The 15,259-nt window shown below is 42.2% G+C and overlaps 1 protein-coding gene across 2 annotated transcripts in view; it reads left to right on the top strand.

The window, feature by feature from the left end:
- Atp8b1 (ATPase phospholipid transporting 8B1) overlaps positions 1 to 15,259 on the top strand; it is a 138,642-nt gene that overhangs the window by 108,744 nt on the left and 14,639 nt on the right. For both annotated transcript variants that reach the window (XM_021150778.3, XM_085833559.1), the window contains 7 exons: positions 1,989 to 2,177; positions 3,835 to 3,947; positions 5,871 to 6,035; positions 7,089 to 7,200; positions 8,621 to 8,696; positions 13,209 to 13,341; positions 13,934 to 14,222. In XM_021150778.3, the coding sequence (XP_021006437.1) occupies positions 1,989 to 2,177; positions 3,835 to 3,947; positions 5,871 to 6,035; positions 7,089 to 7,200; positions 8,621 to 8,696; positions 13,209 to 13,341; positions 13,934 to 14,222 (1,077 nt within the window). The remainder of the gene's footprint in view (positions 1 to 1,988; positions 2,178 to 3,834; positions 3,948 to 5,870; positions 6,036 to 7,088; positions 7,201 to 8,620; positions 8,697 to 13,208; positions 13,342 to 13,933; positions 14,223 to 15,259) is intronic.

The following is a 15,259-nucleotide window of genomic DNA, read 5'->3' as shown; positions in this document are numbered from 1 at the left end:
CTCATAGAGTTTCTTTAGGGGCCTTTAGCACCCTCGAGTGTGATATTATGGGAACTCTGGGGTCAGTATTGGTGGAAGAGGGTTTAGACTGGGGTGAGATGCTCACAAAACAATGAGAAAGACACAGGTGTAGGAGACATCCCATCAAGAATTAGAAGTGATGCAAGGGTAGAAGGCATTTCTGAGGCTGGTGACTGTGGTCCATGGTACTGATATCAGTCAGCAATAACTAGAAACAGGGTGAGAAATGTGAGGTGGCAATTGTGGAATGTGTGTGTGTGTGGGGGGGGGGTATTTGAATTTTAATTGAAAAAGGAGAAAAGAGAATGTAAATGTAGTGCCCACAGTGGCCAGAAGGGAGCACAGGATTCTCCCTAGCCAGTATGACAGATCCACCGGATAGAGTGTTGGGATCGGAACTCAGGTCCTCTATAAGAGCAAGATGTGGCTGGAGCCATCTCTCCAGCCCTGCATCATTGTTGTTATTGTGACAGCATCCTAGTCCTATGCAGGCATTCCCATGACTCCACACATGACTTTCTGGATGGACAAATAGAAAAATAGCCTGTGATGCCGTCTTTAACCACTAACAGGAAAGTGGGTTAGTACCGGCACAAGCAGGGACCGTTATCTCTATTTCCAGCTGCTCTAGAGGCTAAGGAGGGAGGATGGTATGAGCTAAAGACCAGCTTGTGGAACACAGTGACTGCCATCCCCCCACCCACCCCATCCCCACAAACCCCCAAGATTAAAAGAAACAAAACCAAAACAAGAATGCTGACTTGATTGGAAGGGATTCTCTGAGCCAATGTGGTTCCTACCACAGCTGGAACATCCTACCTTCTAGGCAGACTGGAGGGAGAGATGCTGTGAGCTCACCTGTGCTCTGAGTGCTGGATGGAAACTAAATGCCTTTTTCTGTAAAACTTTGGCTGTGGAAGTGCTTTTCCTTCAGTGCTCTTAACCACTGAGCCACCTCTCCATCCCTGCAATTTTTTTTTTAAAGATTTATTTATTTATTATATGTAAGTACACTGTAGCTGTCTTCAGACACTCCAGAAGAGGGCGCCAGATCTCATTACGGATGGTTGTGAGCCACCATGTGGTTGCTGGGATTTGAACTCTGGACCTTTGGAAGAGCAGTCGGGTGCTCTTACCCACTGAGCCAACTCACCAGCCCGCAATTTTATTTTTAAGAGCCAGAAATTTTGAAAATAAACCAAATACCCACGAGAAAAGAGAATAACAGATGTATATTCACTAAAATAATATTTATGTGTGGGTAATCTTTTAAAGACATTCCAACCTGGTCAAAATATGACAGTAAGAAAAAAATCAGAGCCGGGTAGTGGTGGCACACGCCTTTAATCCTAGCCCTTGAGACGCAGAGGCAGAGGCAGGAAGATTTCTGAGTTTGAGGCCAGCCTGTTCTATAGAGTGAGCTCCGGGACAGCCAAGGCTACACAGAGAAACCCTGTCTCCCCCCCCCCAAAAAAAAAGGAAGGAAGGGAGAAAGAAAGAGAAAGAAAGACAGAAAGACAGAGAGAAGAGAGAGAGAGAGAGAGAGAGAGAGAGAGAGAGAGGGAGGGAGGGAGGGAGGGAGGGAGAGAGAGAGAGAGAGAGAAAGAAAAGAAAGAAAGAAAGAAAGAAAGAAAGAAAGAAAGAAAGAAAGAAAGAAAGAAAGAAAGAAAGAAAGAAAGAAAAGAGGGGAGGGGAGGGGAGGGGGAGAGACAAGAGACAAGAGAGGAGAGGAGAAAAGGGAAAAGAGAAGAGAGAAGAGAAGAGAAGAGAAGAGAAGAGAAGAGAAGAGAAGAGAAGAGAAGAGAAGAGAAGAGAAGAGAAGAGAAGAGTAACCCTTCAGACCAACTGGCTTGTTTTCTCCGCAGTGTGCTGAACCCCACAGAGCTGTCTCAGCACAGAGCTCAGGCATGGCTCCCAAGCTCAGACTCACAACAATTCTGACATTTCTCTCCTGCTTCCCTCCTCAGGTCAGATCAACTACCAGGCCGCTTCTCCTGACGAAGGCGCCCTGGTAAACGCTGCCAGGAACTTCGGCTTTGCCTTTCTCGCCCGGACGCAGAACACCATCACCGTCAGCGAACTGGGCTCAGAGAGGACCTACAACGTGCTTGCCATTTTGGATTTCAACAGCGACCGAAAGCGGATGTCTATCATCGGTGGGTCTCTACCGCAGGCTGTCTGGATCCTTCCACTCCATGTGCCTTGTCTCCGTTTTAATCAGCGATGTTTAAGTAAAAGAGAGCATAGATGGACAATTGACTTCTGAGAGTGTCCAGATTTCCTGAAAAAAAAAATTTTTTTCCCCTCTGTTCTCCACTCTGCCGCTACTCACTACTCACGCGGACAGCTGCGGCCTGCCAGGTCCGCAGTGTCAAGGGCAGTGATGACCCGACTTATCTTCCTTTACTTTCAGGTCGCCTCTCCACACTTCTCTGCTTGAGGCCAGGAAAGGGAGGTCTGAGCAGGAAAGGCTGTGCCCATGAGTCCCAGCCTTACCTCCAGTCTAGGATCTTAACAGGCCGCCAGACAGAGAGGAATGTCTCATTTTAGATTTTAATGTCTTTTTCTGAATGGTTTGAAATAATTTCCAACCTAGGGTGGTACTTTTGTATACTCTGTGGTATCAGTTTTTAACATTGTCTACAGTTCCTTTGTCAGTTTGATTATAGATACAGGTATCTATCAGATATCTTCTGAATTACTTCAAAGTAACTACAGGTCAAATATGCCTACCTTTCCTATACAAACACTACAGATATTCCCTACCAACAAGAACCGTAGATGTATATGAGTGGTCAGAATCGGAAACTTGCATTGATACAGCGTTATCCCCTGCACTCTATAGAGCTAGCCTACAGGCATTTTCAGGTCTTACCAGGAACCCTTCAAAATGGTGTTCTGGTGTCCCCTCTTCTTTGTCCCTATCTCACTCCTTCCATTTGTTTGGGGTTTGGGTTTAGAGATCAATTAGTGTTTTAGATAATCATGATTCTGAATAAAGGCCAATTCTTTGTCCTCTTTGAATCTTTCATATATTGGCATTTCCCAAAAGCGGGGCCAGGTTTATTGTAGAATAGCCTGAATATTGAATATTGAATAGAATATTGTAGAATTTGGGGTTTGTCTACTGTCCCTTGATGCTTATAAACCTGGTCACACGTTGTTGGCATAAAGGTTACTTACTGATACTCTGCCCTTCTCGAGGTGTCCTCCTCCAAAGACATCTTGTGGAGGGTGATGTTACTGTTGCTTGGTTGTAAAAATGTGTCCGTGAACTTTCCCACTGTGATGCCGAGTTTTTAATGAGTAGATTTACATTTTATTCAGTGATTTCTGGGTGTCCTACTGATTGTAGACTGGTGATCATGGCTGGAACTTACTTCAGAGGACTGAAAATCTAGTTAGCAATGGGGCATATTCTATGATTATATTGTTGTACAGACTGAGCACTCTAAGGAAATGGTCACAGGAGCCTTGTTAAAGGCAACAAATGGTATGAGCTCAAAGACGGTAAAAAAGAGTCCTATTGGTTTGTGTGGACAAAGAAAATTCTATGGAAGACATTAGCTTCCACAAATCACTGCACATATTATGGAGCCCGTAAAAGGATACAGAAAACTGAACTGACCCAGACTGAATATTTTCATATCTGTCTCACTGTTCCATTCAATAAAGGTGGCAGCTTGCCAAGTTTGTTGAGCGCAGCACTTCATGTGACAAATGTGGTTTGTTTGTTTGTTTGTTTGTTTGTTTGTTTTTTAAATAAGGAACCAAACCTAACTTTATTACTGCCTCTCCTTCCCTTGCTACCAGTGAGGACCCCAGAAGGTAGCATCCGGCTGTACTGTAAAGGTGCTGACACCGTGATTTATGAACGGCTCCATCGGATGAATCCTACGAAGCAAGAAACACAGGATGCCCTGGATGTGAGTCTCACCTTCACTGTTTCTGCTTGGAGAGTCCCCTCTTGCCTTCTGGGACTGTCTCCTCGGCCACACAAAAACTATGCACACAGTTAGTGAACCCTCCCTTCACTCTGGTGTCGTGGGGCTGGCAACACCAGAGTAGAAACATGATGGGTGGTAGTTTTGCTCTTGCTGCCAACGTCCCAGAAAATGATGGTGATGCCCTTTCTTAGCATCCGAGTCTGCAGGACTTTATTGCTCTTCCAGGGGACTTTAAGCAAAGAACAGTTTGCCCTGAACTGTAGACTTTATTATCTCTGTGGTCGCCAAGAGTTTTAGCAAATTCTAGGTATAGAGGGAAGGAAAGAAAGCATTTCTATAGGGCAGGATAGTGAAGCAAATTATTAGACCACTGAGTTCTGATACCTTTGCTATGACCTATATACTCCACAGCTGCAGAGCTTTGTCTTGGGGGGCTACATGCTAACTCCCTATAGAGCCATTAGAATGTATCTGAGACTTGCACTTTGGGAGCATCCCACCAATTCTACATTAAGTTATACTATGGTGGTGAGGTCCTGAGGGTATCGTCATCCTTTTTTTCCCCCAACTTTGTGCCTTTGGGGCAGATACTTATTATATGAAGTGAATTATCAATCTCCATATGAAGACTGAAGGAAAACGCTCTTCTGTGACATAGCGTTGCAAGAGAAAGCCCACTGCCTAGGTTCCTGAAGTAAAGAGGTTCCTAAGAAAAGGTTGTTTCTGTCCTCTAAGAATCCATTTAGGGACTGGCAATATGTCTCAGTGGTTAGGAGCACTGACTGTTCTTCCAGAGGTCCTCAGTTCAATTCCCAGCAACCAACCACATGGTAGCTCACAATAATCTGTTATGGAATCTGATGCCCTCTTCTGGTGTGTCTGAAAACAGCTTCAGTGTACTCATATACAAAAAATTAAAAAATATTTAAAAAATAAAAATAAAAAAGAATCCATTGAGCTTTAGGGGTCAGCCAAAGTCCTAGCAGAGAAACCTGGTAAGCGTTATTTACTGAGTGAGGTCACACTTTCAGGGTATGCACCGATACATAGAATGAATGAGTTCTCATGAGAACAAGGGCAGCCTCAGTGAGGTCAGCACACTGACGACCCATCCAAAGACTCCTTGGAAGTCAATCTGTGGTTGTCTCAGCCCTGCTGCCTCAGCTACAGAAGATGGGACTGCGAAATGAAGACCTTAGCAGTTCAGATAGAAAACTTTGTGAACCTGTTCACCACAGGACAACTTTCCACAAAAGCTTTTCCTTAATGTTTGATCCAATTTGACAGTCGCTTGCCAGTTTTAAACTTGATTTGGTATCTGTGTTTGGTTGAGAGTTCGTAGTTGACTGGATTTGAGACACAGTTTGAGGGCAGGAGTCCTGGATTTGCCATGTCTCTGTGTACACCATGATTGCACTCTTCATTATTGTCTTTGTCATTAACAGCAATGGGGTTTATTTATTCTTGTGACTTGATTTAAAAGAAAGACAGATGTTTGTTTGTTTGCTTCATCTAATTTAGGTGCTAGAAATAGAATGTGTAGGACCCCTGGAATCCTTACAGAAGCAAAACTAACAAGACTTCATAGCCAATGTGCTCTTTTTAAATTCTCTCACTTTAAAGTAAGGTTTCACACTTAATCTACATACAAATAGATCAAGAAAAGTTCTTGTGACTCTATGGAATGGCTCAACAGAAAAAGGCACTTTTTTCCAAGACTGATGAGACCTGCATATGTGCCATGACAGGCATGTATGAATGTGTGCGCTCATGTGTATACACACATGCACTCTCGAGCACACACACACATACACACACTATAAATGTAGTTTTTAAAATGATTTTTTTTTTGGAAAGTAACTATTCTTTGCATGGGTGGATTTTGTCTTTTAAATAAAACAGATCTTTGCAAGTGAGACTCTCAGAACCCTGTGCTTGTGCTACAAGGAAATTGAAGAAAAAGAATTTGCAGAATGGAATAAGAAGTTTATGGCCGCCAGTGTGGCCTCAAGCAACCGAGATGAAGCGTTGGATAAAGTGTACGAGGAGATTGAGAAAGACTTGATTGTGAGTTCAGCCCTACTAACTCTCTCCCTGATATTCTGAACAAATTTGCATTTTTGATTCATTGCATCTCTGATGTCACAGTTTAGAGGGAATTCTCTGATGTATACAGTTGGTTCAAGCAGCTACATCATTTGAATTTTTCTTGTTCAGCAGATAAAAGTTGATATAATAAAACAGAAAAGACATTTTTAATTTTTTTTAAGGCAGGCTCCTTTCTAAACTGCCTTGGCTGGTCTTGCACTCACTTTGTGGTTCAGACTGGCCTTGAACTTATAGCAGTAAAAAAATTTCATTTGATACTTAAATGGCAACAAACTAGCATTTAGTAATTTTATTGAGAGAATTACTAAATCAGTTTAAATAATGGGAAAGTTTAGAGCAAAAAAAATGTTAAGAAAGTCATACATGGTTTTCTTAAAATTTTTAAAGATTTATTTATGTATCTAAGTTCTCTATTTGCATGTATGCCTGCATGACAGAATTGGGCATCAGATCCCATTACAGATGGTTGTGAGCCACTATGTGGTTGCTGGGAATTGAACTCAGGACCTTTGGAAGAGCAGCCTGTGCTCCTAACTACTGAGCCAGCACCCCCTCCCTGCCCCTGCCCCTGCCACCTGCTTTCTTGAATTTATATACAAAAGTGTAATACCTTTAGCTTGAGAAATGGGCTTACATTTCTACAGCTCCAAAACACAATGAAAGTGGATCTTTAACATCTTTTTGTGCTTGTACTTTTTTTTATTTGGGGAACGCACCATATAGCCCAGGTTAGCCTCTAATTTGTGGGCGAGCCTCTAGCTCTGCCTCTGTAGTGCTAGATTTTCAGGGTGAGGCCTCATACACCCTGTATCTATACTTGCCCTTTCTGCCTCAGTAAATTAAATTGTTTAAGAAGCACATTTTTGGGTGCTTTGGTTTGAGCTGTGTCCCAGCTTTCGATGACAGTGCCAGCCATTGCCATCCTAGCATCTATGTCATTAGCTCCCCTTCGTAGACGTTGGCAAATTGCATTTAAAGATACTTTTTATCTGCTAATTTTGTCTATTCCAGCTCTTGGGAGCCACTGCTATTGAAGACAAGCTACAGGATGGAGTCCCAGAAACCATTTCAAAACTTGCAAAAGCTGACATTAAGATCTGGGTACTCACCGGAGACAAAAAGGGTAATATAGGGTAATCTATCATTTGGGGGACACATTGTTAAGTCACAGTATTTATAGCTGCTATTTCCTTTCCTTTGTCTAACATGATCTTTATAGACTTCCCTTCCCCTGGGAATGAAGGGGCTCCTTCCTCTTAAAAACCCTCCTCCTAGTCCAGTCCACCTTGATCAAATCCTTCTCTCTCTCCAGCCAGAGGTGAGCTCTTCTGGAAAGGCCACGTCCCTGTCCCTCCGGTCTCTCTAGCACTCTGCCATCTGCTGAACACAGACTAGAACAATACAAAATGTTGCTACAGCAGCTTTGGTTTCCCTGCCTATTTCAGGTCTTGAAAATTATAGCAAACATTTTTTTTTTTGTGCTAGGAAATCGTTTCACATTTAAACTTAAAAGTTAACCTGGTCATTGTTCATCACCGATTCCTTTTCTACCAGTCCTTCCTCCAGAGACTGCTACTTTCTCATTCCAACACTCTCCAGAGAGAAGCACAGCCCTGCCCTCCGGCAAATACCTGTGGGTGTTAATGCAAAGAAGGGGAGGGGCTCCTGAGCAGCAGCCTTATGTGAGGGTTCATGGAAACAGCCATCCTTGCTCCAACCCTTAACTCGGTGGTTAAGCCACAGGATAGGAATGTTCAGTGTTTTAATGGGCATTAACTGGTTACATAAGCAACTTCGGGGCTTGATGGCATAGTGCATTTAATTTGGGGGGGGGTGTTTGTTTGTTTGTTTGTTTGTTTTTTGAGACAGGGTTTCTCTGTGTAGCCCTGGCTGTCCTGGAACTCACTCTGTAGACCAGGCTGGCCTCGAACTCAGAAATCTGCCTGCCTCTGCCTCCCAAGTGCTAGGATTAAAGGCGAGCACCACCACCACCCGGCTAGTGCATTTAATTATTAAGAGTGTCTCAAAGTAAACTTTGACTCTGACTCATTTCATTACAGAGGAAAAAAATTCTTCGTTGTGGGTTTTATGCATAGCTACAGAAAAAAAGCATATGTGGTTAAATGTGGCTATGATCAAGAGTGGAAAATATTATCAGGAAATCCCTCAAATGCTGAAAATCTGAAAATCTTTTAGCCCTGGCATGATACCACCTGTCTTCATACTACACAAGCCATGGTCAAATGCATGTGATTTGTATGAAGTTGTATAAGTAGTTTATATTTTATATATAGGTTGTGTGTGTTAGGCTCGTCTGGAATACAAGTGACTTCCTGTTTAGACTTGCATTCCACCCTCTAGATAGTGTGTGTGTGTGTGTGTGTGTGTGTGTGTGTGTGTGTATCGAGTATGAGCGTACACTCACACATACTCCAAAGAACAAAATCGCAAACACTTATGGACCCAAGCTTTTCAGATAAGGGACACTTAACATGGCTTAGATAAGCAGAAATAACAGTTAACTTAATTTTGCTCTGTTGTAGAAACTGCAGAAAACATAGGTTTTGCCTGTGAACTCTTGACGGAAGACACTACTATCTGCTACGGGGAGGACATAAAGTAAGTATCCCCTGTGGAAGGATGTATAATATATGTAATATATATAAACTAAGTTCCTGGTTTGGGAGGACATAACGTAGGACGCCCTGCTGTGGGTAGATGCAAATTAAGTACCGGCTTTGGGCCTCTGGTATGAGAGGATATCTTAGCTGGGGTGGAAGGCCGTTTGTTCATTTGTATGATGTTTCTTTTTTTTTTTAAAAGATTTATTTATTTAATGTATGTGAGAACACTGTAGCTGTCTTCAGACACACCAGAAGAGGGCATCAGATCCCATTACAGATGGTTGTGAGCCACCATGTGGTTGCTGGGAATTGAACTCAGGACCTCTGGAAGAGCAGTCAGTGCTCTTAACCACTGAGCCATCTCTCCAGCCCCTGTATAATGTTTCTTAATACAGTCAATATTAAGTGTGGAAGGCAGAAAACACACAGAAATTGGAGCTAGACTGTCTCTTTCTCACATTAAAATGAAAAGGGTATTCCTGTGAACAAGTTTCAGTCAGGGGGAGGTGGGAGCTTTAAGGAACTCTTTTCCTCTATTCTTTAGAAACCTTCTTTTTTTTGTTGTTTTGTTTTGTTTGATTCAGGGTTTCTTTGTGTAGCCTTGGCTGTCCTGGAGCTCACTCTGTAGACCAGGCTGGCCTCGAACTCAGAAATCTGCCTGCCTCTGCCTCCCGAGTTCTGGGATTAATGGCGTGCGCCACCACACCCGGCTATTCTTTGTCTACTGGGACAAAGTAAATCAGAACTGGAAATGCAGGTGCCCACAGCCATCTCTAGCTTTCTGCACGGGGGCTGGGCATCCAAACTCAAATCTTCATGCCATGATGGCCGTAACCACTCATGGACCTATCTTCTCGGCCCCATTGCTAGCAAATTAATATGAATTATGTTTATGTCCCTTTTCTAGGGACTTCATCTTTTAAAACAAAACATAGAGGCAAAAAAAAAAAAAAAAATCCTGGAATGAAAGTCTCGGTGAGCTATATATATCATATAGGTAGGTAGGTAGGTCATTTACTGGTAGTCTCTAAGGGAGCGTGACTGATATTTCAAGCCCTGACTTGTGCTGAGACATTGCTTAGTTTCTAATCAGTTGCAGCAGATCTGGAAATGTGTAACGTAAAGGTATAGTCCTGTTATGGGCTGTAAGCGTTCCTGCGATGCAATTACTGCTGGCTTAATCATTCCATTTATTTCTCAAGCTTTAGAAAAAAACCACAGTCTTTTCTTTCTTTTTTTTTCTTTTCTTTTCTTTTCTTTTCTTTTTTTTTTTTTTTTTTTTTTGTTGTTGTTGTTGTTGTTGTTGTTTTTGTTTTTTGAGACAGGGTTCCTCTGTATAACCCCTGGCTGTCCTGGAACTCACTCTCTGTAGACCAGGCTGGCCTCGAACTCAGAAATTCATCTGCCTCTGTCTCCCAAGTGCTGGGATTAAAGGCGTGCAACCACCACGCCCGAAAAAATCACAGTCTTGTCTAATGGCACAAAGTAGAATTAAGCTGTGAATACACATCTGCTGTGTGTTCTAACCCGGATGCAATGGTGAGCCTTTCTAATGCAGTCAGCTCTGTAAGTCCTTCCAGCGTCGGGCAGTTTGCGAAGGTAGACAGAGCTAGCAGCCTTATGATCTAAATCCCTTCTGTTTGCACAGAAGCACATAAACCAGGCCATTTTGAACTTGCCCTTTTTTTTTTTTGGTAAATACCAATAACCACATTAACTAAAGTGGTTTTTGACTGCAAGCAACTTGGTTAAGTCCCACATGGCTTTATTTACTTTTTATACACAAGATGCTTAATAATTTTTCCATCTCTCTATGGAAAAGGTCAGATTGGGCCTAAGCCAGACTAAGTGGCAAGTTTATACAGACATCAAATCTTAGGGTCATTCTCTCAACTGACTTCCCGGTTATAGAGAGGCGAGCCATCTTTCTTGGTGATTCTTTGAAATCACGGTTTCCATCAAATAGTTTGAGCACACAGCGCCATGAACTGGTCTGCTCCAGTCTTTTAATGACTTCATAGTACTCAGTCATTTTGAACTTGAAAATGAGAATTAGACTGATGTGGGATGAAGTTAGTAAGTGCCTAGTTCTCTGGGCAGTGCTTCTAAGTATTTGCTCATTTTTTAAATCATTATTGTTATCATCATTATTATTATTATCGTCGTCATCATCATGCCTGCACATGTCATGGTACACGTGTGGAGTTCAGAGGACAACTTTGTGAAGTCAGTTCTCTTCTTCCACCTTTACATGGCTTACGAGGGCTCTAGGGGAACAAACTCAGGCTTGTATAGCAGAATTCTTTGCTCACTGTGCCATCTCACTGGCCTTGGTTCTAATTTGATAGATTTTTTTACCTTTTGAGCATCATTGGCAGTGTCTGCAGACATCTTTGGTGGGTGTAACAGGGGAAGAAGGTCCTAACCTAGTTCTAGTAGGCAGAAGCTAAGACTATGCTAAGCCTTATAGAAAGGACATAATCTATAGCAGGTGACCTTGTAGGAAGGAGAATTATCTGGCTCAAGATACCAATAGTGCCCAAGCTGGGAAACCTGCTTGTGAAGATGAAGAATAGCGGTGGTGTGTGTTGGATGGGGAAAGCCTCAGGTTTAGTGGGGAGACCTGAATCCTTTTACCAGATTTCCAGTGGACTTCCTGCAAGTCAGATCACATCCTTTCTTTCTGCCTTCATTTCCTGATTTGTGAGATAAGGAGATTAGTCACTTCCACTCTAAAGTTCCACAGCTCATCTCCCCATCATACAAAAGTGTTCTGATAATTTATATTGATAAATTATAGTGATTTAAAGCAATAAGAAGGCTGGAGAGGTGGCTCAGCAGTTAAGGGTGCATAATGCTCTTACAGAGGACCTAAGTTCAGCTCCCAGCAGCAATGTTTGGCAGCATATACATGACATACAGTCACATAAACACACAACTGTAAATAACTGAAATTAAACATAAATCTTTAAAAAAAAAAAAAAAGCACCAGTGCCAGATGGTAGTGGCACACACCTTTAATCCTGGCACTTGAAGAGCAGAGGCAGGAAGGTCTCTGTGAGATGGAGGCCAGCCTGGTCTACAGAGTAAGTTCCAGGACAGCCAACGCTACACAGAGAAACCCTGTCTCAAAAGACCAAAAATATATAAATAAAGAAATTAGTTAATGAATTTATTTATCATCACTGAGATTTTTGGAGAGCAGATACGATTTTAAGTATGTGGGAAAAGCCTTTTTTATGTCATAAAATAGCGTGGTAAAATTCACATCAAGACTGCTTCCTTTCTCATACATATGGACACAGTGTTTCCTGCATCTTTATTTGGATCTTTGACACGTGGTAAAATTCCAAGATGATGCCCTGTGCTGGAGGACTGAGCACTTAGACATTTCCCCACAGTGGCGGCACCATGGCTAAGGGGTGTACAGAAGTACTCAGCATCACAAACTGTTAGGAACATGCAACTCAAAATCAGAGACTATGACTTATTTCTGGATGCCCAGAAAAGAAAGAAAATGTGAAGATCAGGACTATGGAGTGTGTCTGTGGGATAAAACATGTGTGGTTGCTAAGTTCTGGTGAGGCATGGCAGGAGCAGAACTCTGGCGTGTGTTGGTAGGGTAAAGGCATGCGGCCACAGTGTGGGTCTTCGTCAAGAGCATTAAAAAATAGAATTTTCATATTGTCCTGTCCTGGGTACCTACTCGGAATAGTTGAAAGCAGGATATTGAAAAAAATATATATGCACAGTCTATTTATATAGCTCTGTTCACAGAGGCCAAGAGACAGAAGCAACCCAGACATCCACTAAAGTATGAGTTGGATAAGCAAAAATCAACATATCCACACAATGGAGTATCGCTTACCCCTCAAAGGGAAAGAGAGTTTGACAGATTATTTCATAGCCCTGATGAACTTGAAGACATCAGTGAGGTGACCCAGTCACAAAACAAGCGAGCTTTCCAAGACGGACTGGCTACTCAGTGTGTGAATAGGCTCACCCCTATGAACTACACTCAACAATGTGATAAATGTCAGGCTGGGTACTTTGTAGCATGATTTTTTTTAAGTGAGGTTAAAATTAAAGTCTAAGGCCAGGCATGGCAGTGCAAACTGTTAATCCTAGCACTTGAGAGGCAGAGGCAGGGGGATTGTGAATTCAAGGCTAGTTGGTCTACATAGTGAGTTGTAGGCCTATCAAGGTTACATGTGTATCTATGTGTGTATAAGATCCAAATGCTAGGATTAAAAGTATATACTACCATGCCTGGCCCTAGTCTTTATATATATACACACACACACACACTCACACATATATAGTATATTTATATATAATGTATATTTTATATATAGTATATTTATATATAATATTATATATAAATTTAATTTCTAATATGTAATATATTATAGATAATAACATAAATTATATATATTGTATACACACACACATAATATATATGAGACTTTATAGTCACCTGTTTCAAATTCATTTTATTTTCCCCTAGCTCTCTTCTTCACACCAGGATGGAGAATCAGAGAAACAGAGGTGGAGTCTCTGCAAAATTTGCACCTCCTGTGTATGAACCCTTTTTTCCACCTGGAGAAAACCGTGCCTTAATCATCACTGGCTCCTGGCTTGTGTGTATCAGTAGTGAGTCTTGCCTGTCACTCAAGAAAGTTCATTTGGGCCATTCTTTATTTCTTTTTCTTTTTTTTTTTTTATGTCTTTATGTATTTATTATATGTAAGTACACTGTGGCTGTGCACAGAGGGCACCAGATCTCACAGCGGATGGTTGTGAGCCACCATGTGGTTGCTGGGATTTGAACTCAGGACCTTAGGAAGAGCAGTCGGCGCTCTTAACCACTGAGCCATCTCTCCAGCCCCATTGGGGCCATTCTTGATGGCTTTGCATACTAATTGCCTGTCAATCTCATCTCTTAGCCTGTCACAACAAGTGTGACTTTCCTAAGTTTGAGTTTTAATGTTAGAGGTTATCTAAGAGTTTAGAGCAAAATGGTGAGATTGGTTATCCAGGGAGTTCCACATATGGGTAATTTCCACTTTTCACTTGAAAGACATGCCTATTTTCTATAATCTTATTGTATGCTTTTTATTAGCACAATAAATAACCCATGACCTTTCCTTCCCAGGACTCAAATCTTGGGAGTGGTACTCGTGGTGTAAAAACTAAAGTGATTGGTGGTGCTTTCTCCTTCTGGTGTCACAGAATGAAATCCTTCTAGAGAAGAAGACCAAGAGAAGTAAGATCCTGAAGCTGAAGTTCCCAAGGACAGAGGAGGAGAGGCGGATGCGGAGCCAGAGCCGGAGACGGCTGGAAGAGAAGAAAGAGCAGCGGCAGAAGAACTTCGTGGACCTGGCCTGCGAGTGCAGCGCCGTCATCTGCTGCCGCGTCACGCCCAAGCAGAAGGCCATGGTGGTGGACCTGGTGAAGAGGTACAAAAAAGCCATCACGCTGGCCATTGGAGACGGGGCCAATGATGTCAACATGATCAAAAGTGAGTTGTACACAGGTGGCTTGTGACACCAGCTTGCTGAACACAAGGGGTAGGAGCATGGGGGAGTGAGGGAAAAGTCTCTTCAGTTGCCAGGACTGAGGCATCATAGGCCGGTATCACTGAAGGCAGCTTTCCCTGCCTTGACCTACCCTCTGGAAGCCGGCAGTAGGCTCAGCGGGAGTGGGATTCACCGAACATCCAGTAGATGAGCTATACATGGGAAACTGTTTCTTTTATGTACAGTATGGCGAGGTTTTCTGAGGATAGTTCATTTTTAAGGGCTTAACAAAAGCTTTATTCATTTATTTAATGTATATGAGTACAGTGTCACGGTCTTCAAACACACCAAAAGAGAGCATCAAATCCCAATACAGACAGTTACTTACAGTTGTAAGTCATCATGTGGTTGCCGGGAATCGAACTCAGGACCTCTGGAAGAGTTGCCAGTGCTTTTAACCACTGATCCATCTCTCCAGTCTCCGAACTTAATATTTTTAACTGTTGCTTCTATCCTGATTAAAAAATTAGGTGCTCTGCAAATAAAATTATTTTTTCTTAATGCAATAAAAACCCTTGATATGTAAGAAATTCTGCAAGAGAGTTCTGCTGCACTCAGCATGGACTGTTATGTCTCTCTCTCTCTCTCTCTCTTTGGTATTTATTTTGAGAATATTATTCTTTCTTACCTAAGCCCTGCAGAAAACATTCTCCCACAATCTCATGGTCTTGATCTCCCTAGCAGATAGCCCATGGTCTTCAGGTTAGGCCCAATTTCTCATCTGAAAAAAAGAAAATTATCCTCTCTGTTGTCTAACTCAGTGCTATTACAGTTAAAGTAAAATATTATGTTACTATATATACACACGTACACACACCACATACACACAGATGTACACATACCACACACACATATACACAGACACATACACACAGACATACACATAGACCTGCACATATCACACATGCATATCCACAGAGAAACACATATACACACACATACAGGCACACATACACGGACAAACACAGACATACACACT

The sequence above is a fragment of the Mus caroli genome, unplaced genomic scaffold (genome assembly GCF_978045245.1).
Source record: "Mus caroli unplaced genomic scaffold, Mus_caroli_1 scaffold_19, whole genome shotgun sequence".
Lineage (NCBI taxonomy): Eukaryota > Metazoa > Chordata > Mammalia > Rodentia > Muridae > Mus > Mus caroli.
The sequence above is the reverse complement of the archived record's forward strand: the minus strand, read 5'-3'. Positions and strand labels throughout refer to the sequence as shown.